The following is a 24036-nucleotide window of genomic DNA, read 5'->3' on the forward strand; positions in this document are numbered from 1 at the left end:
AAAAGGTGGCACTCACCAAATTTGGGGAGGAACTTTTATTGATTCCACAAATTCCAAAATCCAATGGAAGAGGCAGTTCGAACTTCATTCCTGGTGACGTCCCCAGCTACTCTTCACCCCGCCTTCCTTGAAGGGCCCTTCCCACGCCTCACCCCAGGTATTTTCTGGGCTCCTACTCACATGCTATCCCCATCATTGCTTTGGAGTGGGCTGGAGTCCCTACCCACCCTTGGCCAGGCCCACTGCAAGGAATGCTGAACGAGTGAATGAATGAATGACTGAACCACCAAATGCTTTCTGAGCACCCCAGGCACCTATGATGCTCTGGCCACCAATGCCCTGCTGTCCAGGGCCAACTGCAGGCCTCCTGGACCTTCTAAAACATCTTCTTTCTACAATGTGACAAGCACCAGTCCAGGTCCCTGCCTGTTCCCACCCAGGCATCGTCTATCTCTTCATCCCACAGCGACAATCTGACCACCTCCACCCCAGGAGATGGCAGGCACCGCCTGATTACCTTCTGCTGAAACACACCTGCAATGCACCAGTGTCTTGCAAGTAGAAGGAGCCTGAGTCTCATTCCACAGAAGCCCAGACAGTGAGAGAATGCGCCCACGACAGCCTCTGTGCAATTCTGCTGCATAATCAGCAGAGAAAGAGGAAAAAAATGCCAGAAATAGCAAGCTTTGTAAGCCTCCTGACAACTCTTGGTCCTCTATTGGCTGAAGGCCCAGCACCCCCACCCCCATCCCATTCCTGTAAGGTGAAATGGAAAAACCTGTTATTTAACCTCTCTTATCAAAATCCATCTTCTATCCCAATTTGGGCCATGTGTTCAGAGCTCCTGGCAGCAGCAGAGGAGGCAGCCTGTGTATACAGCCCAGCTCAGCATCACTGGTGGCTTAAGAGCCGTCTCCACTCACCCTCCGCCTGGGGTGTAGGGCAGTGGGTGTTGAACGGGAAAGGCTTCCAGGCCATTGGGTGGCACCTGTCTGTGTGTGGAAATCATGTGCCTTTTCATTCAGCAATTCGACTTCTGGGCACCCTTCCTGCGGAAATGCCTGTACTTGTGTGCTCAATGCGTGCCCACAGACGTCTGCACAGAGAATGAGAGGCAAGGCAAACATCTACAATCGGGTGGAGGGAGTGGACTGAGATACATCTATTCTGTGGAATATGATGGAATGAGGAAGGTCTGTAGCTGCCGACTTGGAATCAGTTAGGAGAAAGTCAAGGCCACGACCCTATTTGTATAAAAACAGTAACTGTGTGTGTGTGTTTGGATATGCACTGTGAAAATTCCCAACTGTGAATAGTGGTTCCCCCGGGGAGTAGGAGAAGGAGGTATTTTCAGTTGCTTTTTTCTCTCTTGTTTCTTTTTTTTTTTTAATTTTCCACAAGCATGTATTATATTTGTAATTTTAAATGAAAACACAAGGGCCTCCCCTGGTTCCTTCCCACTCCTCTGAAGACAGTCGGCCAAGGGCCAAGGTCACCTACCACCGACTGGACCGAGCTTGGGACAGAGCGGGCAATAGGGATCCCCCTGCAGTGTCCTTAGCTTTCACACGAGAGCAGTTAGCCTGGGGCTCCAAAAAGAAGGCAGATTTTTAAGTCAAACAGAACTGGGTTTAATCCCAGCTCTGCCTGCTGGACCTGTTAACTTCCCTGCGTCTCAGTTTCTTCATCTGTAAAATGTGGATGACAGACCTCTGACGCACCATGTACTATGCTGGGCACTGCTGAACCAATTTTTAATTTTTTGTTGTTGATATTTCAGAAACACCAGAGGCTGCTGAGGAAGCATCGCAGGTCAGAGCGCCTCCGGGACTGAGTAAAAGGAGTTCTGGGGAATCATCTCACTACTGAGCACTTGTAACAATAATAAATGAGGTGCAGAGAGAAGGGCCTAGGCGACGGCCAACACCGAGTGATAAAAGGCTGGTACCCGTGTGTCTGTGTGAGGGGGCAGTGGGGGGATGAGAAAAGGTTCCAGGAAGGAAGAAGTCTTGCTTCCATGCCTCTGTACTTTTCTCATGCTGTTCCCTCTGCCTGGAATGCGCTTGCCCAGACCTTCACAAAACTGACTCTTCATCCCTGGTTCCTACTCATATATCTCCTCCCTCCCCAGAGAGGGCGGCTCTGATTTCACCCGCACCGGGTTTATCTTCGTGGCACGCTCCTCCAGCTGATGGCTTCTGGTTGTTTGTTTTGATGGTTTTTATTTCTATGTCTATTGTGCATCTTCCTCGCGATGCTGTGAACTCTTTGATGGCCAGGATGACCTGTCTCATTCATCTGCCCCACCTCCTAGCACAGAGCCTAACACACAGTAGGTTCATAACAAACAGGAATTACACATAATCCGTAAGTCCAAGGCCAAGAGCCAAGCACACAGAGCTTGTCTGAAGGAAAGGGAGCTGCGCATTTTGCACTGTGACAGAAAGATGGATGGAAGTTTCAGACATACTGAAGATTTGGAAACCCACCCACAAAGCTGGATGGGTGAGAGATGGATGGGTGAGAGAAGAAACCACCCATGAGTACTTATGTATGCTTAAGGTAGAAAAAGATGTTGTAGGCCCAATTTCATATGAACAAGGACATTTATTTCTTCATTGCAGCATTATTTGTAAGAAAATGGAAATGACAATAAAACCCATAGACGGTGATCGGTTAAATAATCACAGCTCTCTGCACAATGGAATACTAGGCAGTCATGAAAAATGACTGGCGTTTACTGATACAGAAAGAGGCCCAGATTGCTTGTTGAATGCTGAACTTGCTCACTGGAAACCAGAAACTCTGGTAAGCAAAAGATATAACTGATAGTTACAGAAAAAGCATGAAGGTAAAATTCCCTCAATTATCACTTATTCATTCACTCAACAAACACTTTCTGTTCCTCTGCCTACTCCCTATTCCATATAGGGCAACATGTGAACTGTCCTTGCCCTAAAAGACATACTTCCCAGCTCATGTAAGTAGGTGAGAACTTACGATGTAAGGGAGGCAGTGCTCACAGCTACGGCCCCAGGGCCATCAGCTGACTGAGGACTTCACGAAAAAGGTGCCATTCAAGCTGGGATTCGAAGGAGGGGCAGAGCTAGAAAGAGAGCAGGGAGGAAGCATGTTCAGAGGCAGAGGTGGGACAATAAGGGACAAGTCCCTGCACTCTCCGTCACTTACTAAATGCGAGCAAGTGCAGGAAGCGAAGTCTGTGGGAGCTGAGCCTGGTGACGAGAGAGTCTGGACGTGACTCTGCCACAGGTGCTGGAAGGAGGTATTCTGGGTTGTGACCATGCTGTCACAGGTGTGCAGTGACAGAGCAGTGTCCTGACCATGAGGCACTCACCCTGAGAGGGTGCCCCACCCCCCATGGGGCAGGCAGGGCTGGGCCAGGTGCACCCACCTGGCAGGCTGAGGCAGGAGGGCAAACCCCAGTGTGTGGATTTCTTCATTCTGCACCATTTGGGCCACGGTAGCCAATGCCGGGTGGAGGGGGTCCCAGCTCCAGAGACCCTCAGCTCGGCTCCTTCTGGGGAGAAGCCAGGGAGGGGCCGTGCACCCTGATGGAACTCAGCACTTTTTAGTTTTAGTTTTAGTTTTTGGATTTTGAGGCAGTTCGATGGTTCAAAACAAAGAGAGATGACTCAGCTTCCTGTGGAGGAGCCACGGCCCTTTGGAGAAGATATTTCTGTTTTAATGCTTCTCTCATCTGGGCCAAAGAGGAGCTCATCCCGGCTGCCTGTTTTCTTGTTCAGCTGTTCCCAGAGGGAGGAGCAGGAACAGCAGCCAGGCTCGGGGTGTCGGGCCCCCTGTGTTGGAATCCTGGCCCTAGTCCTACTCACGTGGAGGATCTGGACAGAGTTATACCCTCTCTGAGCCTGCGTTGATTTATCTTTAGACTTCCTTTCAGGCTCTCTGTGTGAAGCAGCCATCGCCTTTGGAAAGGGTCTGGTACAGTGCCTGGCGCAAAGTAGGTGGACAATAAATATCACTCTTCATAACAACAGCCACTGGTGCTAAGGTTCTACTGTCCTAGACTATCTCATTTAATCCTCACTCTGCCCAGGACAAGTTCCCATTTTACAGATGAGGAAACTGAGGCTCGGAGCAATGAGTTGACTTGAGTTTCTATCTTCTCGTTCACGAGGGTCCATGCACATACCCCAGGCCAACTTAGAATTGAATCTGCGCAAGCTTTCCCTTTCTGACTCTCTCTGCACCAGCAGCCACATGCCCGCCAGCCTCTCACTGTCTGTCTGCAAAATGGGCACCATGTCTGAGGTTGCTGAAACCGTCTAGTCAAGGCTTGATGAGAATGATTCCATGAAGGGCACAGAAACCCTCAACAATATCACATCATTGCTTCCTCTGGGACCAGGAGAGGCCAAACAAAAGCTGTGTTCTTCACGTGCAACATCCGGGGGGGCGGGGGGGGGGGGAGCTGTTTGGAAAACTGCTCACAAGTCTAGAGAAAACCCAAAAGCTGAGAGAGAGGTGTGAGCTCACACACAGAAAAAGAAACGGGCTTTTAAGTGAGCCATCATTCAGATGGCCACCCCGCATCATGATAGTAACACAGGGTCTTTCAAACCTTTACCTGGTAACTCATGTAATTTTTTTTAAAACTTGGTGCAGGTGAACACAAGGGAACCCAAGACAGTCAGAACCCAAGTTTCTACCCCCTCCCCTCCCACCCCGAAGCATATGCTGACAGAGCAACCTTAATAGAAACTGACTAATTTTAAACCCTGTGATTACCAGGGTTGATTTCCATGGAACCTTCCTTTCACAGCACCGAGAACTGCTCACGGGCGGTAATTGCCAAGCTCAATTTTAGCTCTGTCATACCCAACCATCGGTGCTAACTAAGGTGGCTGCTTCCTTGCCAAGTAAGCTGGAAATAAAGTCGGATTTGCTGCCTAATTTCACAATATTGTGATGCCCCCGTCAGCACCTGTAAGTGCTGAGAAACTACAAGCTTCTATTAAACAAATCTCACCCAAGGGAAGTGACTTGGTGAGCCACTGGGACATGGTGGTTGCTGAATCCCAGGTGCCTCCTCGCTGAACATGCCGACCACCACAGGGCCATGCTGCGTGCCTGAGGACGCACCGAGCCTTGCCTCCCTTCGTCCTCTGTCATCACACCCCCATCCCCACAGCCCTCCCAGAATTCGAATTCACATAGATGGTCAAACCAAAGGGGCCCTCATTCATCCTCCCACCCCACTACTCTGGGGGCGTATGCACAATACTGTGTGCCAGCTTCATTTTGTCAAACTGCCCCACTGGCCTTGTGGGTATCTATCCTACTATTAAGCAGCTTCCAACACCCCCACCCCAACACACACACACACACACACACACACACACACACACACACCCCTCCCCCTGCCTGGGTTCTGACAGCAGAACTGTACTCTGAGCAAGCCCGGGTGTGTTTGGGCTGACCTTGTGCTGACTTCAGTTTTTACCCAGAAACTGACAGGAACTAGCTGTGATGGGGCAGAGGGATGGGAACTCTGCCCTCAGGGGCCCACTACACAGCAGGCATGCACCAGGTACTGTATACCCACGCCTTCCCCAGGTTCAGCCAGAGGCAAGGGACCAGGGTCTCAGCCCCCTTTTCACATCTGGGAGACTGAGGCCTGAGAACCTCCACGAGGCTGGTGAGAGACATTTCTTTTAGCTTCAAATGCCAGTGAAGGCTGTGCTTCCTGTGAGAAGCCGCCAAGCCTCTTCTCCCAAATGAAGAGATCATGCAGTAAACCCATTTCCCTTTTCACTTGTCCGCCAGGAAGCCCAGAGCCAAACTTGCAGGCCAGTTGCAAGAGCTGTAGAAGCCTGAGCCAACATAGCTGCTTTCATTCCCACCTAGAATTTGTTTGATTTTATATTTTCTTTGGCTCTAATTTTGTAAGGGATGATATATACTTTTATATCTCATACGCATTCTTACGAATAAGTGACCAAAAAGAAACAAGCCAAGCCAAAAGCAAGACTCAGAGAAGTTAGGAAGGTGTCCCAAGGTCTCACAGCTGGCCCAGTGGGCCTGTCTACCTGGTGTTCTCCCCTTTCCTTCCTCCCCTCCTCAACCAAAACTGCACTCTTTCTGGCCACAGTAGCTCTGAGCCCCCATTCACCCAAAGGCAGTGTGAAAACGAGTTCTGTAGCAGGAAGACCCGGTTCAAACCCCAGCTCTGCCACCTACTAACCATGCCCCTTTGGTAAGGGTGAGTGTCTCCGTAAAGTGGGATATTAATGCCACTCCCTCTCTGCATGTCTGTGGAGACTGCAGAGCCCACTGGCCTCGTGCCCTCCCTCCCACAGATTTCCAGCGTTTCACTGCCCACCTCCAGCATCGTCCTGGCAACTCCTTCCAGGGTCTCAATCAAGAGAGGACAGAGGCAGGGTGAGAGTGGGGGTGGGGGGCGGGGGGTTTGCTCCAACTTATCTCATTCATGACAGGCTTTCTGGAATGGGACTGAAAAATAAAATTAAATAATAAAATTTGAGGTTGATTTGAAACCCAAAGTCCGTATTTCATCTTCCCAGAACTTCTCAGTTCTGTCTCGGGCAGGGTGGGAGGGCTGAGGGGTCCCCGTGGGCAGTTCCACTGCTAGGAGGCATCTGGTACAGGCCCTTCTCCTGGCCAGAAGGATGGGCTGCGGCCCCACGTGATACATCCCGGTTGCCATGGTTTCTGCTTATCCTGGGGAAGACAGCTTCTGGAACATCAGGGCCTGGTAAAGAGTGTTGGCTGCACTCTGACTGTCCACTCACCGAGGTGCCCACACCGTCTCGACTGCACACAGGCTCAGCATCACTGGGACCTTGTTAGAAATGCAGAATCTCTGGCCCACCCCAGATCTACCGAATCAGAAACCACGTTTTAACAAGACCTCATGCCATTCACGGGCAAATTAAGGTTTGACAAGCTCTAGCTTAAGGTCAGTAGTTACCAGCCCCCTGTGGAGGTCATCTAACTCGGATGGTATTAACCTGTCCATCATAGCTCACGTGGGTGTCACCCAACCCCGACCATCGACTGTGGAGGTGAGCCAGCTAATGTGGACATAACACCCGATCACCAGTGGTGTGACCTCCATGGTCCCGCTCTGGGTGAGTGTGAGTTCCGATATTACCGAGGTGGAAGCTCCATGTCCTTCTGGTTTGAGCTCCAAACCCACACACTTTTTACTCAGTCAACAAAATTCTATTTCTCTTTGAAGCCACAGAAACCAGTCCCAGTGTTTACAATAGTTAATTAAAGCCTTTACCTCTACCTCATTCTTTTTAGAAATATATTTTTATTGATTTCAGAGAGGAAGGGAGAAGGAGAGAGATACAAACTCCGATGAAAGAGATACATTGATGGGCTTCTTCCCGCACACACTCTAATGGGGATCAAGCCTGAAACCCGGGCATGTGCCCTGACTGGGAATTGAACCCGGACCTCTTGGTTCATGGGACGACACTCAGTCCACTGAGCTACACCAGCCAGGCCGCTACCTCGTTCTTAAAGGACTCCACCCCCAGCACCAGATAGCTGGGTAGCTGGGAAAGGTTCCCCAAAAGCACCCCTGGGGAAGGTGCTGGAAAGAGGGGTGGATGGGGTTCTCCAGGGCCCCACAGGATGCAGGGAGGGGGAGCAAGGCCGCTGATGCTCCTACCTGGAAGCAGCAGCTCCTGGCCGCCCTGAGTCAGACACCCCTCTTTAAGAGGCCCATCCCGCTTACCCCAGGGTGTGAGCCCCTGGCGCCCCCTCCAAGGGAATGTTCATGACCTTTGCAAAACTAAATGCAATAACCAAGTCCTATGTGCTGAGCAGACCCCAGGGCCACCTCAGAGTCTGTAATAATCCAGACATGTGTTTGGACAGGAGACACCCTGCAAAGCTCGGTCAACTCTGCCTGTCGCCTGAGGAGGGAAGAAGTTCACCTTTTGCTAATCGCCCTAATTCATTTTTTATTATGAACTTTCCTGTTTTCTATTTGCCATCTGATTGAAGATATTACCAAAGGCATTTAAACAGCATCGGACTGTACCACAATGGCAAACATAACTCTTTTTATTGAAATCTGCATTAATGTACATATAATTCCCTCATCACAAAGACCTCCTGGTCCACAGGTGAGACTTAAGTGAAGGCAGATTTGGCAAGAGGTATATACACAATGGAAGGTTTTTCAAAAGATAATAAGCCATGCAGAAAGGTGCAATAAACTGGGCGCGTTCTCGTGCTATTGCTGAACACGCATGACCCCCTTGGAAAATGGCAGGACACCTTAACAAGAGCCATAAAAATGCTCACTCCTTTGACACAGGAGCTCTGCTTCAGCCCATAGCCAACAGCCTGAGTCTTACCCCTGACACCCCATCTCTATGACACCCCCCATCCAACCCATCCCCAAATCGCATACATTCTCCCTCCTAATATCTCCCAAGCTTCTCCATGACCCTCCATTCCCACCCTCCACTACATGCCACACTGGAATGGGCCAACAGAGCTTTCCACGATGATGGGAGAGTTCTGTATCTCCACGGCCCACTAGGGGCTAGTCTAGAGGCAAGCATGTCAAACTCAAATGCTAACACGGGCCAAATAAACAAGGTTTAAGTTATGTGGGCCACAAAAAAACAAAAGCTTCGATTTTCATAGAAACGTAGGTTTATTTCGATAGAGACACGCTGAATACAAAGGGCTGAAATAAATGAGTCATCGTTATCATAAAATAATAGAGCATTTTAATAAAAATTAATATTTTTTCTTGAACATTAACTTACCAGACACTGAATAACTGCACAAATTAATCAGCGTTTTGCAAATAAACCTATTTTTCTTGTTCTCTGAAAGCGAAATATTTCCTGTTGCACACACCAAACAAGTCAGTCCAAGACTAATGACGTGGCAATCGGCTGCTAAAATATTCACTGCTAGTATTAGTGGAGAGAAATGGTGTGCCTGCGCGTAAGTCGTGTAAGGGAAATGAATGCAACACGATTATAGTAATCAGTCATTAGTGAACATTGCAGTTTGTTATTAATAATTATGTGTAACAGGATATTGTAAAAATGAAGTTACGAAATTTTTATCAAAACGTTTCTTACATACCGTTATATTGGCTGGGCCACAAAAATATTCGTTGTGGGCCACGAGTTTGACATGCTTGCTATAGGAAGATGCCTGGTGCAACTGAGGAATGAAATCTGATTGGGTAGGATTTTAAATTTAAATCACCCCATGTGGCGAGGGCTACCCTATCAGATAGGGCACCTCCAGCCATCACTGAGCCACTCCTATACCATAGTGATCACCGCACAACTGTCTTCCCACATCCACTCTTGCCCCATCCAGTGTTTCCCTATAGGACAGCCACGAAGATTGTTCTGAAATGTAACACACCTCAACTCCCACCATCCTGGAGGTCAAGTCCAAGCTCCTGGACACGGCGTTCAAGGCCCCATCTCCTAAGGACAGAGAGCAGCCCAGCTCCTAGGGAGCCTCTGTTGAGCCAGGTGCTGGGGTGGGGCAAGGAGAGAGGCCTGGGGAGAGCAGCGAAGGCCTCCTGAAGGGGGCGGCACTTGAGCAGAAATTTGAAAACATGTCTGCAGGAGTTTCCCAGGTGAGAGGGTAAATGCTGAGACCAGAGGCAGTTACACTTGCTCCCATAGATACACCCACGAGCAAATGGCAGAGCCCCGCCCTCGTGAAGCTGGTGGCGGGGGTGGGACATAAACACTAAACGTAATAAATAGGTAAGTTACACACGTTGGAGGTTGGAGGTTGGAGGGGAGAAGAGAAAGATGGGTAAGAGGCTTCTGGGGACCAGGCTGGGGTGGAGCAGTTTGCAGCATTAAATACTAAGCCAAGTGCCCAAGTAAACACTGTTCTTGAGTCTGCCTGGGGGAGAGTAACAAGTCACTTCTCCCCATTTTTGAAACATAGTCTTCATCACTTACCGTTTAATAAAAAGGAAGGGTGACCATTTTAGGAGAAAAGTCCCCAAAAAGTGCTGCTTGCTCAACAGAAACTTCCTCACGGACCAGAGAGAGACTTGTGATCTCCGAAGGCCACTCTGGCTGCGCCCCAGATACCCCAACCCAAGCAACCGGGAGTGACACCTTTCCCCTGCAAACGGCAAGGTCGCTAACCTTAGGGAGACGGGAAGTGGACAAACAGGGTGGCTGCGCTGAGGTCCGCCAGCCCTGGCCCCGGGAGTCAGCATTAAGAACCATAATGATGAGGATTTCGAACATCAACCCTCTCGACTCCCATTTCAGTTTTCTCCCTTGGGCTGGGCTGGAGGTGAGGCATGGTGTTCCAGTGTTAATTCACATGTACTAGCACTTGCAGCCCCAGGCACCATGTCTCTCACATAGATGTGTTTATGCCTCCTGGCAACGGTGCCCAAATAAGTAAGGCCCAGAGAGGGTGAGAGAATTATTCCTGAACACACAGCCTGGGATATGTTACAGTGGCCATCTCTGGAAATTATAACCACCACGTTGATTCATTCATTCCGTCAACAGTGTTTTATTGAGCACCTACTACAAGCGGACACCATGCTCAGGTGCTGGGACTCAGGGATGCAGCCAACAAACACGACTCCAGTGGTTTGAAAGCTCACTGTCCTCAAGGTGGAGCAGACACTCAAGTAATCTCACAGATACCTCACGCAGTGGGAGGAAAATACACTGGAGACTATGATAGAGAATAATGGGGGATCTGCACAGATTAGGGGACCAGAGTCGTTGAGGAAGTGAGGATAAAGCTTAGACCTGAAGGATGAGTAGGAGCCAGCCATGTCCGCAAAGGGAAGGGCATGTGCAAGGCCCTCGGGCAATAAAGAGTAGGGATGCGGGTATCTGGAAAACTACCCAGGCCTGGGGAGCTAGACTGGAATCAACAGGGGGAGGGCCGGCTTTGCTCAGCACAGTATCCCCAGCACAAAGCCTGGTGTGTTGGACAGGCTGGAAGAGCAGGCAGGGGCTAGATCACACAAAAATCCAGAGGCCAAGAAAGGCCTCTGATGTTATCTACACACTAGGGGAAGCCACTGGAAGGTTGTAAGCAGAGGTCTGACAGGTCGGTAAGAGTTCACCGTGCCACAAGGGAGACCCGCTGGGCGGTACTGCCCAGAGAAATGACAGGATCCAATTTACAGATCAGAAGGATCTCGATCGTGGCCAGGATGGCTCCTCAGCTCATCCTGATGTGTGACGCGTGGTCACTGGATAGTAAATGCCCCCAAAGCTAAGCATCCCCAGCTGGTATGTGGGAGGTGGCCGGCCACCTTTGAGAAAAGCAAGACAAAGCAGCAAATGACAGGACGTGTTGACAGGGCATCAGACAGATGCGTGGCTGTCGGCAGATGGAAAATCGTCCCAGAGAACGCCTCAGCAGGGTCACGGCTTATTGTTAATGTCGAGCCATTAGGAAAACACAATTATGTGCTTCACTGATACTGTAAGACATAATCCAAGATAGCGTGCAAACATTTAGTGCTTCATCCAAGAGAGATGAGACAACTCACAGAAGAGCCCCGGGAGGAAGTGCTTGCACTGCACAGGTGGGTGGCCAGGCCCTTCAGTATTAAAATCAAAGCCTGACCTTAGGCATCCACAGACATATTTTGAAAGGAAATTAAAATTATCCCAGGTGCTTAGACATGCATTATTATCTCATTTAATTTCACAAACAGGGAAGCACTGTTAACCCCATTTTGTAGATGAGGACACTGAGGTCCAGAGATATAAAGTAGCTTTCTAAATGCCCATGCTCCCCTCTCCAGCCTCATCACTTGACACTGTCATCTCTTCCCGTGCCTTTGCACATGCTGTTCCTTCTACCTGGAATGCTTTTCTCTACCTTCTTCATGTGGCAAATTCACCTTTAAATACAGGCCCATGTCTCCTCCTCTGAGAAGACCTCCCTGACTACTCCTGGTGTGATGGCCCCACACCCATTTGGAATTGCTTATTTTTGCCTGTCTCTTCATTAAGAGCTAGAACCAGGTGTTAGTCACCTGCCCATGCCTGGCATCTAGCACACAGCCCTGCAGACAGCAGGCAGTGAATGTTCTTTGGGTAGCTGAACAAATGAATGAATAAATGAAATAACTCATTAAGTTAAGAAGCCAGGATTGGATCCGAGGCCAATGATCCCAAAGCATATCTCTTGGCCAGAATGTGTATGTATCTTCTATGGATCAACCAGAAACTGTACAGAAACATGGGATATATTACAAAACACACTGAGGGATTCGTTCCTCCAAAATAGAGGCCAAAAAGCACCACCCCTCGGGAGAAATAGAATGCGAATCTGAGTAAAAAGCTAACCAAACCCTTTTCCCTTTTGCACAAGAATTTCACCTTTGTTATTGCCTAGCATAATTCCCCTGGAAATCTGATGAAGTTGGGATGTTAACTATGTTACTAGGCAACTCTGTTTATGTAAAAATGACCCTTGGTTGGTAAGTTGCATCTAGACTGGAAGAAACTATAAATAAATTATAAATATCTGATAAAGAAGCCACGCTTTAGGTTTTCCTGAGCACAGTGACTCTTGAAACTGGCACGCCCCTTGCAGGGACCCTTAAAGGAAAGAGAATGAAACTGCAACAAACAACAGGAGTCCTTTGGGGGAATAGGGCTTCTAAGCCAGGGTGGCTTCCCAGCTCACCCTCTGTGGGTCTCATTCCTTTGCCCCTGAACTAAAACCTGGAATGGGGGTGGGGAGCCTGCAAAGATGCACGCCCGGCCCCCTCGGTGGGCGACTGCAGAGACCGAGGAGCAATCATGTGCTCTGCTGGCAGGTGCTGATTCCTGTCCCAGCTCCTTGGAGGAGACAGGTCCCAAGTGTCACCTGTGTGAGTCTTGTGTGTCTGAATGTTTAATGGGACCTTACAGAGTCCCTGTGGGAGCTGCAGTGAGACAAAAGGGAACCGATACAGGAGAGAAAGGAGACCTTCCCAGCCAGAAGCACTACACCTATTCTGAACTGGGAAGCTCCTTGGACTCTATTGTTGTTTAAAAAATAAAACTGGGATGGAGCCCACACTCGCTGTCCTACGAGGGGCCTCGATGGCCTGAATAGCACCTGGCAGCAGGAATGAGGGAGGGGCGATTTACTTGATGTCCCAGAGGCCTCACCACAATCCGAGATGCAAGTGAAGGTCACGTGAGGAAACAGGGGCTTCATGAACTTAAGTGACAGGTCCAAAGCCACACAGCCTGCAAGTGCCAGGTTAGGAACTCAGGCACTTCCACTGAACTCGAAAGTCACATTGGAATCCACTACCTGGTTTTGCATAAAAATTAACTTACAGCTCAGGAGGTCTTATAGAACAGGGAAAGCATGGGGGTGGAGGGATATTTTTAAAGACTGTAGGTAGCACCCAATAGGCACTCGATAAATTTGCAGAGTAAGCGACAAAAGGCCCAGAGTCCACCTTCCACATTATCAAGTTCAGTTCGAGCCAAAGCACAGCACAACGGAACAGCGGAGTGTATGCACGAGATTGATCCCGGGCGATGCTCCTGGGTTGGATTCACTTCCAACAAGTCTCTAAATCATTCCTGCAAATTAGGCCCCACTCTGGGATAAGCACGTATTAATTAGCTCTAATGTGGAGGCACTCTATTAGCAAATGATGTTTGTAGTTGAAAACCGAGGCAGGAGGCCTAGCTGGGAACCCCCTGGCCCCCCGGAAGAGCCAATACACCAACAGCAAAAACAAGGGCAAGCTGACCCTACTCCTCCACCCCTGCAGAGGGTGGCGCTCCTGGCACCTGGCGGGTGGAGGCTGCAGGGCAGAGGGGCAGAGTGCGCACAGGCCAAGCCCAGCTCTGCTGACCACTCCTCTGCCGCTTTTTGAAACCTGACCCATTTGGAGCTCACCCACAAAATGGGGACATATCTGCCTATCATAGTTCTTATGAAGCCTTAATGAGATAATACGAGTGAATGTACCTGAGATGTGGTGAGAGCTCAGAGAATAATCTGTGCTTATTTCTATCCCACTTTTCTCCATAAAATAGAATACATTTTAAAAATTAAAATCCATTAGCGGGGACTTTTAGTTCAAGATGGCAGATACAGCACATACATTTTACCTCTCCTCTCTTCTAGACCCCCACTTTCCCCCTTTATTGCCTAATTTCTTATTTCTGTGTATCTTACGGAGAACAAAACACAATTTTTGTTGTTGTTAATCCTCACGCAAGGATTTTTTTTCCATTGATATTTTTAAAGAGACTGGAGAGGGAGAGAGAAAGAAACATGGATATGAGAGAGACACATCTACTGGTTGCCTCCCACACGCACCCTGACCCGGGGCTGGGGATCAAGCCTGCAACCCAGGTACGTGCCCTTGACCAGGAACCGAACTCACAACCCTTTGGTCCACAGGCTGACACTCTAACCACTGAGAAAACCGGCCAGGGTCAAAAACACAATTTTAAAAATAAAGAATGGGGGTACTCAGGATAAAAGGGGGAAATGATAGAAGAATGAAATGCAATCTGGAGTGAGTAATGAGCAAAAGATGTGCCATGATATGCTGTAATTATGGCTCCAAGGGACCCACTCTTTTGCCTCTGACCTTCCTGGGAGCTCAGAGATGGTGAAGGGCAAAGCCATGGACACTGACCTACATCAAGGCGGAGGCAGGGCAAAGAGCCCCTTGTTGAAGAATGTGACAGGACTCCAGCCCCAAGAGAAAGCCATGGTGCCCTGCCCAGAGGTGACCCCCTGAGGCATGTCCCAGAAGCTCATCAGAAACCAGTCTGGAGTCCTCCACACCAAACAGGAAAATGTGACATCACAGCCCAAGAATCTAGACTCCTACCATGGAACGTTAGGAGAATCTCCTTAGGCCCCAGAAAATTCCACTGTGATCTTTTTCACTCCACTAGGACCTGAGAAGCAGTTATCCTGCAGCTCTCACTCACGCCATGAAATAGAGAAGAACCTTCAGTGAGTGACTCATGGTTCTTGGAAACAAGAGGAAGGCGAGTTTTCTCCCCAAGATGCATCCCCTTGAAATGGTGGTGCTCCCCTTTCTATGCATTCATCCCCCAACTGCTGGGAATGTCATTGCTGGGCTCAGAGCTATAGCTTCCACTGGGAACTGCTCCCTGCCACAGGGAACTACCACAGCCACTGACAGGGGAGGGCAAGAATCTAAGGCATGGGCAGCCCCCTGGCCCCCAGAGCTCCCGGTGAGTTGCCTTCATCGGTAACCACATTCTGGGCCAGCATCTCCCTCTGATCAGTTAAGCTTTCCTCACTCCCTTAGAAGTGCACCTCCTAAGAACATCCCCCCAAAGAAACCTCCCACAGCAACTCTCCAACTGAGTCTGTGTCCAGGGAACCCAATGTAAGAGTCTCTCCAAGGTGAAGGAGACTCCCCCATGACCTGCAGGCGGCCTGACGAAGGCAGGAGTCTCCGGGATACCTGACCATGTCCTGGCCAGAGCTACATGCCCAAGCCAGCAGTACATCCCTATGGCCCTACGGCAAGGAGGGACAACCCTCCCATAATCTAGTCTAGAGCCGTGTTCTCTAAGTGTGCCTCCCAGCCCAGCAGCACTGGCATCATCGACTAGTTAGCAGAGTGCATTTTCAGCCCCTCCTCAGCCCTGCTGAGAACTCTGAGGTTGGTGCCCAGCAATCTGTGTTCTAACTGCCCTCCAGGTGCTTCTGTTGCACTAAAGCAGAGCATCCCTGGCTACCGGGGAAAGTCAAACCAAGTTATTAAACTTTCCCATCAGCAGAAGACCAAGGCGCAGTTGCTGACAACAGTCTGAATCCTGCAACAGCAAACACTCCGTACCTGCCCCACACTTCGGGCTCCAAGGAACTCTGCTACTTAAACTCCCCAGTCTGGCCTGAGCCATTCTTCAGGATGGTCTCTGCTGGTGTCCCAGCTCCCTGCAGGCAGGCCTCCCCACCCTAGGCTGACAGTAGCCCCAGACCACCCTCCAAGCCACCTTGGAACGGCTGCTCCCTCTGCCTAGAATGCCCTCCCACCACTCTACACCCACCCCCACCCGCCATGTGGCCTCTTGGCATTTCCTGTAAGACTCTGCCCTGTGAAGCCTTCCCACGCCCCTGGCACTGTCGCTTCCCCAGACAAGTATATGTTTAATTATGAATTACATTTTGAGTTACATATAAAATGAAAAACAAATTACAGATCCTTTCATCCAAGAAGGACAAGTTTCCCCTTGAGTCACTGAGCCTTCAGGACATGGCTGAAACCCCCAGCACACAGTAGGCACTCAATAAAGACCTGTGGAACACCTGTCAACCAGCAGCAAACAGGTAATTACATATTGGAAAATTGCAACGTTGCTCACTCTAGCAGACACCAGAAATCACAACTGTACAAGAGCAAGTTTAAGCTTCAGGATAATTGATCAGAATTTATTACCCTGTGTTACACCACATGTTTTCATAAGATATAAAATTACAATTTACCACGACTCATTAAGTTAATAATTACTTACCATATGTTTTTACTGCTGCTCCTAACCATGCTGAAAAACCACTGTGTAGGTTTTGGGTCCATGTAAACAAGATGACTGTCAGCCACATGGAGAATTTACTGACAGAGAGACACAGAACTAAAATACTGGAGAGAAAGCAAGAACCCTAAACCTCTGCCGCTCTCATCACCTTTGCTGTCTACTTTGCCTGCACCACGCTTCCTAGATCTGTGGTTCTCAAATCGGGGCGATCTTCTCCCCCAGGGGCTCCTTGGCAAAGTCTGGAGACATTTTTGGTTTTCATGACTAGAGAGGGGCTGCTACTGGCATCTCGTTGATGGAGACCAGGGCTGCTATAAAACATCCTATAATGCCTGGGGCGACCGCCACAACAAGGAGCTATCAGGTCTAAAATGTCAATGTGCCGAGGCTGGGAAACACTGTTCTAAACTAAAGGGAATTCCCGTATCTGCTACTTCAATCGGAGCTTCCTAGCAATACTATGAAAAAGGCATTAGGGCCCCTGGTACAGATGAGGAAACTGAGACCTGCAGTGGCTACGTGATGTGCACGGGTCACCAGTCCACGCCAGTGAACGGGGCAGCTTCGATGTGAACCAGTCTTCTCTGCCTCCCCTCCCACACAGATTCAAGAAGAAAACAGAAAGGCGCAGAGGAAATGAGCAGCTGCCTGTCAATTCATAATCCTGAACAGTCCAACAGGAGACCTCTTAAATCAGAGGCTCGGGAAAATCCAATCCAGAGGCCAAGGCTTGGGAACACCTGATGTTAGGAGGACCCCCTGCACTGGGGGGATGGCCCCTCCTCCAGCAGCCCCCGCTGAAACTAGGCTCCCCTGGCATTTTAACTTTCAATTGCGCTGCTCTTTGTGAATAGAAATGAGCGCATTTCCTGCTGGGCTACGTGCTGTACGTGCCTGATTTCCAACCCTCTTAGCAGGCAGCCCCATAGGGGACAAGGGGTTGATGTGCCCATTCTGCAGAAGAGGAGCTTATTGACTTGCCTGTGCCGACCACGGTAAGGCAGCGTGCAAACCCAGGTCTGCCGGGCTCCAGAACATATGCTGCCTTCCTATTCTGAGACCAGTTCTAGGAAATCAGAGAAGCAAACAGATGGCCCTATGGAGTCACACAGAGCTGACAGTCACACTGTAGGAGAGTCCTTGGGACAAGGGTGTGGCCTGGGGCGTTATCCTGCGTGCACAGACTCAAATCTGCTCATCCTGACGCACTGGCTGCTCCCTGTGCTGGGCTCTGTCCAGGGGTCTTCTCTGTCAGGGATGGCCCCCTAAGAATGACAGGTCAGCCAAAAGATAGCTGGCCCCAGCCCTATTGTGGACTTAATGTGCTCACCACAAAGTCTTCAGATTATGAGCCAAACAGATGCTAAGTTCCTTGAGCCAGAGGGTACAACAGGCTACCCTGAATTCATTCATTCATTCATTCATTCATTCAGTAAATACGGGGTGGGACAAAAGTGGGTTTACAGTTGTGAATATGGGAAACCGAGTTCATTCTTTTATTATTATTGATTAATTATGAACAACTATAAACCGACTTTTGCCCACCCTGTACTTATTGAGCACTTATGTGCCAGACTTATGGGGATACAAAAGTTAAGGTAGAGATAGTGGTGACTGCCCTGTGAGGACTCATCATCATCCTCTTCCTTGCTGGGTACACTCCAACAGTTATAAAAGACATGCCCAGCCTTTATTTCCTTGTGTTTCCACACCACAGCTCCCTATCTCACTAGGCTCATAGTCACTGATTTGCTCAAAGAAGGCCACTGCCACGCTCAAGGTCAGCCAGTAGACTGGGGGCAGCAGTACCAGGCTGGGCTACCCCTCCTGAGATTGGTAAGGTACAGAAGTGTGATCCTAGAGGATCCTTCAGGACAGGCTGGGGGAGGAGCTATAGATGGAAAGTAAAAAAGAACCCCCTAACAGAGATGCAGGCATCCTTCCAGAATTCCCTGGGACCCGCCATCTCAGCTCAGAGCTCACCTGGCCCGGGGCTCTTTCCACGTCCACCCACATCCACCTGTGCCCCTGCAGAAAAAAGCTGTGAGGACCTCACCCAGCAGGGACACTGAGCAGGGCCCACGTATCTCCAGTCCAGATAAGGTGGGAATAGCAATTCCGACTTCATGGATTTTTATCACAAGGAGACGCCAATCATTCATAACCAAACTTGTGTAGATCCCAGCCAGGTACAAGATGCTGTTTCCAGAGCTGTGTGGGTGGGTGAAGAGTTGACTCATTCACGCACCAGCACATATTTCCTGAATAATTATGGGCCAGGCACTGTGCCAGGTGCTGGGCATGGTTCCTGCCTGCTGGGAGCCCACAAACAACCAAACCATTACTACCTACAGTGTGGTTGCTGGACCAGCAGCAGCCTCACCTGGGAGCTCATTAAACATGCAAGTTCTCAGGACCCCAGCCCCACTGAATCAGAATCTCTGGTGGGGGAGCCCAGAAATCTGTTTTTAAAATCTTGCCAGATGATTTTTTTTTAATCTTTGAGAGAGAGAGAGAGAGAGAGAGAGAGAGAGAGAGAGGAATATCGATGTGAAAGAGAAACATCGATCAGCTGCTTCCTGCACACCCCCTACCAGGGATCAAGACAGCAACCTGGGCATGTGCCCTGACTAGAAATCGAATCGGCAACTTTTTGGTGCACAGGATGATGTCCAACCAACTGAGTCACGCCAGCCAGGGCCAGGTGATTCTTAACGTGTACAGAAATTTGAGAACCACTGGTTGAGACCACAAGGCTTTCCCCAACCTCCCTATTTGCAAACCAGCATCTGGCCTTGGCAACCCTAACCCTCTTCCTGGCTTCATTTTCTCCATAACTGTATTGCCATTGGTCACAATACCACATATTTCACCCATACACCAGTACTTATGACTTCCATACTATTTATCAGCTCCAGGGGGCAGCGATCTGACTTATATTTGTTCAATGCTATAGCATCGGTTGCCCAGCACAGTGCCTAGCACAAAGAGATGCTCAATAACTGTTGATCTATTGATGGATGGCAGAACATGCTGAATCCCATGCAGTACCAGTTTGGGGGTAGCATGGAGAAGAAAGAAGGTGGTTGGCCATGGAGCACTGCATGGGAAAAAGTCATACCCAGGTTGGCCTTGAAGGATGTTTGGACCAGTGATGAAAGATGCTTAAAACACAGAGATGCTAAGCCTCTTACCAGGATAGGTTCCAGGTGGTTGGTACCATCATTATGTAATTCATAGCTGGCATGTACCAAGGACTATCCTAGCCTACATTCTCATTTAACCCTCCCAAACCTCTGAGGCAGTCAATGCTGTCTTTGGGAGAACAACGAAGCTCAGAGATATTAAATTCTTTGTCCCACCCACAAAAATACTTTTATAAGAATGTTCACTGCAGCTTTATTTATAATAGCTCAGTCTGGAAACAAACCCAATATCTATCATCAGGTGAATAGATAATGCAATTGTGCTACATCATACAATGTAATATAACTTAGCCATAAAATGGAACAAACTATGGATATACACAATACAATGAATCTTAAAGACACTGTGTTGAGCAAAAAGAAGCCAGACAAAAATACATATGCTGCATATGAAGTTGTAAAACTTAAATATACTTCGTACACTTAAACTGAACTTGAACAAAGCTTGATAATAGAAATCAGATATGCAGTTTCTTCTAGAGGGGGGGAAGGGGTATAGACTAGAAAGGAGTATGAGGGAACTTTCTGGGGTGATGGAAATGCTTCTACTAGTATATCTGGAATGGGATGGTGGTTGCCATCAAAACCACTGTGCACTTAATATTTGCATTTTATAGTATGTAAATCATATCCCAACAAAAAATGAGCTAAGAAATCATTTGCCCTGGGTCACAAAGACATAATGGAGATTTGAACCCAGGTTTGCCCAAACCAATGGCCAGCTTACATACGTCTGCCCTAGTGGAGCAGGGAGCCTAAGACAATGCCCAGTGTGGTGAAGTACCCTGCCAAAATCTGAATGAAGGGTATTCACAGTTACCCTAGGAAGGCTGTCACAGCCCCCGAGTCCCCCAACCACAACAGAGGCTTGTGGGGAGGCCAGATGAGTGTCAAGCTGAGAGGCAAGAAACCTGCGTTCAGGCCTCAGCTCTGTTCTCTTCTTGCCTTGTAACCTCTGAGTACACTATTCCATGACTAAGTTTCCCCTTCTGTGAAGCAAGGAAGGAGGGGATCGATGGTTCCCAGAATGGTGCCCCAGATCCTAGGGGCCACAGGACCACAAGCACCTCTGCTCACCAAGCACTGTTATTATATACAATAAGTAATGTGCCTGCCTCACATCTTGGTAAGCTATTTTTTAAAATGCATGCTAATATTATTGATTAATAAAATACACATCTAAAGCAAAAATAAAACCATAGCAGCGTTTTGCCATTGTGTATTTTCTCAAACAAGAGATACCAAAAGAACAGCCACTGCTCATGACTTTGGTTTAAAGAGGCTGGAATCTCTGTGTAGAGGATCGCTAAGGGGACAGTCACCAAGGGAACAGTCGCCAAGGGCCCTTCCAGGTCAACTGCACAGTGATTGTCCGGTATCACTTGGGCAAATGCTTGCCCTTGTGTTTCTCAGGCCTGGGTCCCCGGGGGACAAGCCTATTGTCTGGACACCAAGGACCCAGCCCCCAGTGTGCGGCCCATGTCCTGGTTCTGCAGCCCCATCTACGGGCCCTAAGTGCGACCACGGCTGCATTTTGGTTTCTCCTCCGGTTCTGACAGTGAGCAGCTGAAGGATGGAGCCTGGGCATTCCCCTCCCCAATCCCTCCCCATCAGCTTCTGGTCATAACGCCCCATTCCCCAACCATCACTACAGAAGGCCCCTGACCACTTGGGATCTGCTTCTAACAGGCCTCTGACCCACCCCTAGCTGAGCCAAGTGACTTGCCATGCCTTCCATGCCACAAGCCTGAAGGACCGAGAAGCGTGCCGCACATCCAAGTGCAAGGTCAGACCTTTCTTTCGCCCATCCTCCTGGCTCAGCTGGCCACCCTGCTCCACTTGGACACACCCTCAGCCCTGGGACAGGTGCGGGTCCTAGACCACAGACAGAAGCCGGAATCACCAGTTTCTCATTCCCTGTGCCTTTCCCTCCCGGCCAGGGTTTTCACACGGGTTCCTGGTGCTGAGTCAGAGCTTTACAGAGCATCAGGATAGAGCAGGGCCCTTGGCTGAGTGCCGCCTCCCAAAGGCTCCCATAAGGGACTGCCCTGCTCTAGAGAGGTTTACAGAAACACCAGCCCCCCAAGGAGGACTCCCTGGACGAGGGACACCCACCCAACGAGACTCTGAGGCACAAATGCCCAATCCCCAGACGTATCCCCAAACCAAAGGCTGGAGCCTTGCCAACTTCATATTTTAAAAAATAACAAAACCAAGGGCAGAAGACAGACCAGCTGCCCCCACACCTAACTGTCTTCTCCTCCCTGAAGACTTCACTTGCTACTTTATATCAATTTTTCCTCCATCATATTGGAAACGGCCAGAGAACCAGTCTTCTCCTCAGGACACACACCATCCCCCTCTTCGACTTCCAACTTTGCCGGTCACGGGACAAAAGATAATCACAGCCATCCTGGAGAGCCCTCACTAGCCGCCCACCCCCAGGCCGCCCCAGGCCCTATGGCCCCAACCCCACGCCCCGCCAGGGGCAAACTGCGGAGGGCTTTGCCAGGGCTCCTCCAGCCGCTCCCCAGGGCCTCGGGACGCACTCAGAGGCCCGGCCGCGGGAGCCCCGCGTGCCACAGCACCCCCACAGCCAGGGGCCGGAGGAAACGCCAGGGGGTGGGGTGGGGCTAAGACCCTGGGAGGGCCGCGATCCCACCGCCCGACGCGCACTCACCACTCACCGAGCAGCGCCACCGAGCCCGCGCATCTGCGCCAGGGCCGCGAGGAAACCCACGCGCGCCGTTCAATCCGGGCTCCGAGTGACGAAGAGCCGCGCTCGGCTCCAGCCGGCCCCGGACAGATGCACCGACCCGCGGACGCACGGACAGTCTCGCTCCTAACTAAGTTTTAAAGTTTCCTCTCGGGCGAAGGAAGAGATGCAGAGGGCGCAGGTGCACCTAACGGACCCGGGCTGCTGAGCGTGGGGAGCGCGAGTGGACGTCTCCTGCCCTGGGCTCCAGACACGCAGCGCCGCGGGAACCTGGCGGGGGTGGGGGGAGCCGGTCTGGGGAGGGGAGGGCGGCGCCCCTCACGGCAGCCCCTGCCTGGAGGGACGCCCCGTGCACCGCTCGGGGAGGGAGCAGGCCTGGATTGGCCATTGAAAACTCGGAATCCGCGGCCCGCCGGGCAGGAACAGCCAATTAGTCAGCGGCCCAATTAGTGCGCCGCGAAGCCAGAGAAGTTGGACCCTGACGCGCGAGGGTGGCTGACCCGGTGGGGGAGGGGCGGCGCGGGGCTGCGGCTGCGGCTGCCCCTGCGTGACCGCGTGTGGCCGTGGCCGTCAGGGCGGTCAGTGTGCCCGAGGGTCACCGTCCCTGGGCGGCTGTGCGTGGCGGCGTGTGCCCGTGGGAGTCGTCGGGAGTGCGAGCGTTTGGCTGTCGGAGCACCTTCTTTGTGTGCCCGTCCCCAGTTGTGGCTGGGCGTGACCGCGGGCGGGCGGGCGTGGAGCGAGGTGTGTGGCGCGCGGGTGGCTTGTGCGCGGCGGTGTGACCGTGTGTGCGTGTGGGCGAGGGGCGCGTGTCACTGTGCGTGACTGCCAGGGTGGCTCGGGCGGGACGGCGAGGCTGCAGGCGGGTGCGTGGCTGTCGGTGTGACCGCGGGTCCGCTGGTGAATGAATGGTGGCTGTCGGGGGGCATGGGTACGCGCGAGTGTCCCTGTCGTCGCGTGAGCGCCTGTCGGAGTGACTTCTGCCTGTGATGAGAGCAACTCGGGGCGTGAGTGTCACCGCAGGGATCCGTGCGAGCGGCGTGTGCCCGTCGGCGGGGCTGCGGTTTGCGCCTCTCCGCGCGTGGGCGCCGCCGGCACCCCCCTCCCCCGCGCGTGTCCCCGAGAGGACGCCGCCAGGTGACTCCAGCCCGGGCTCCAGCCCGGGGCGCTCGGGCTTCGGCTGGGTCCGAAGGCGCGGGCTGCCCCCCGCGGGCCCCCACCGCCCTACCTTGCCGCAGTGGTAGTAGTCCAGGTGCGCCAGGCCGGCCGGCTCGGCCCCGGGCCGCGCGCCCACCGGGGGCGCCGAGGGGTACAGGCGGACGTCCATGGCGGGCGCGGCGGCGGCGGCTCCGCGGGCAGTGCCTGGGCGGGCGGCGGGTGGGAGTCGGTGTGAGAGCGGGTGTGCGAGCGTGGGGGGCGGGCCGGGGGCGGTGCCCGGCGGAGCGCCCCGCCCCGCCCCGCCCCGCCCCCGCCCCCGCCCGCGCCCGCGCGCGCTATTGTTCCGGCCTCGGGCGCCGCCGGGGGCCGGGGGCCCGGGGCCGGGACGCAGAGGTGAGGCCCCTCCTCCTGGCCG

General features: G+C 51.3%; 1 protein-coding gene across 4 annotated transcripts in view; it reads right to left on the reverse strand.

Annotated features, from left to right (window-relative positions):
- The window catches only part of TOX2 (TOX high mobility group box family member 2), a 112917-nt gene extending 89115 nt beyond the window's left edge, over nucleotides 1–23802 (reverse strand). For 2 of the 4 annotated variants that reach the window (XM_070420910.1, XM_070420911.1), the window contains exon 1: nucleotides 23692–23802. In XM_070420910.1, coding sequence (XP_070277011.1) covers nucleotides 23692–23790 — 99 coding nt within the window. In that variant the 5' untranslated portion in view covers nucleotides 23791–23802. Of the gene's footprint in view, nucleotides 1–923; nucleotides 1734–23691 lie in introns of those variants that run through there. The other 2 variants (XM_070420908.1, XM_070420909.1) reach the window with 1 other exon arrangement.
- Between the last annotated feature and the right edge of the window lie 234 nt (nucleotides 23803–24036).

The sequence above is a fragment of the Myotis yumanensis genome, unplaced genomic scaffold, assembly GCF_028538775.1.
Source record: "Myotis yumanensis isolate MYYU_CA2020_CCGP unplaced genomic scaffold, mMyoYum1.0.hap1 SCAF_7, whole genome shotgun sequence".
Classification (NCBI taxonomy): Eukaryota; Metazoa; Chordata; class Mammalia; order Chiroptera; family Vespertilionidae; genus Myotis; species Myotis yumanensis.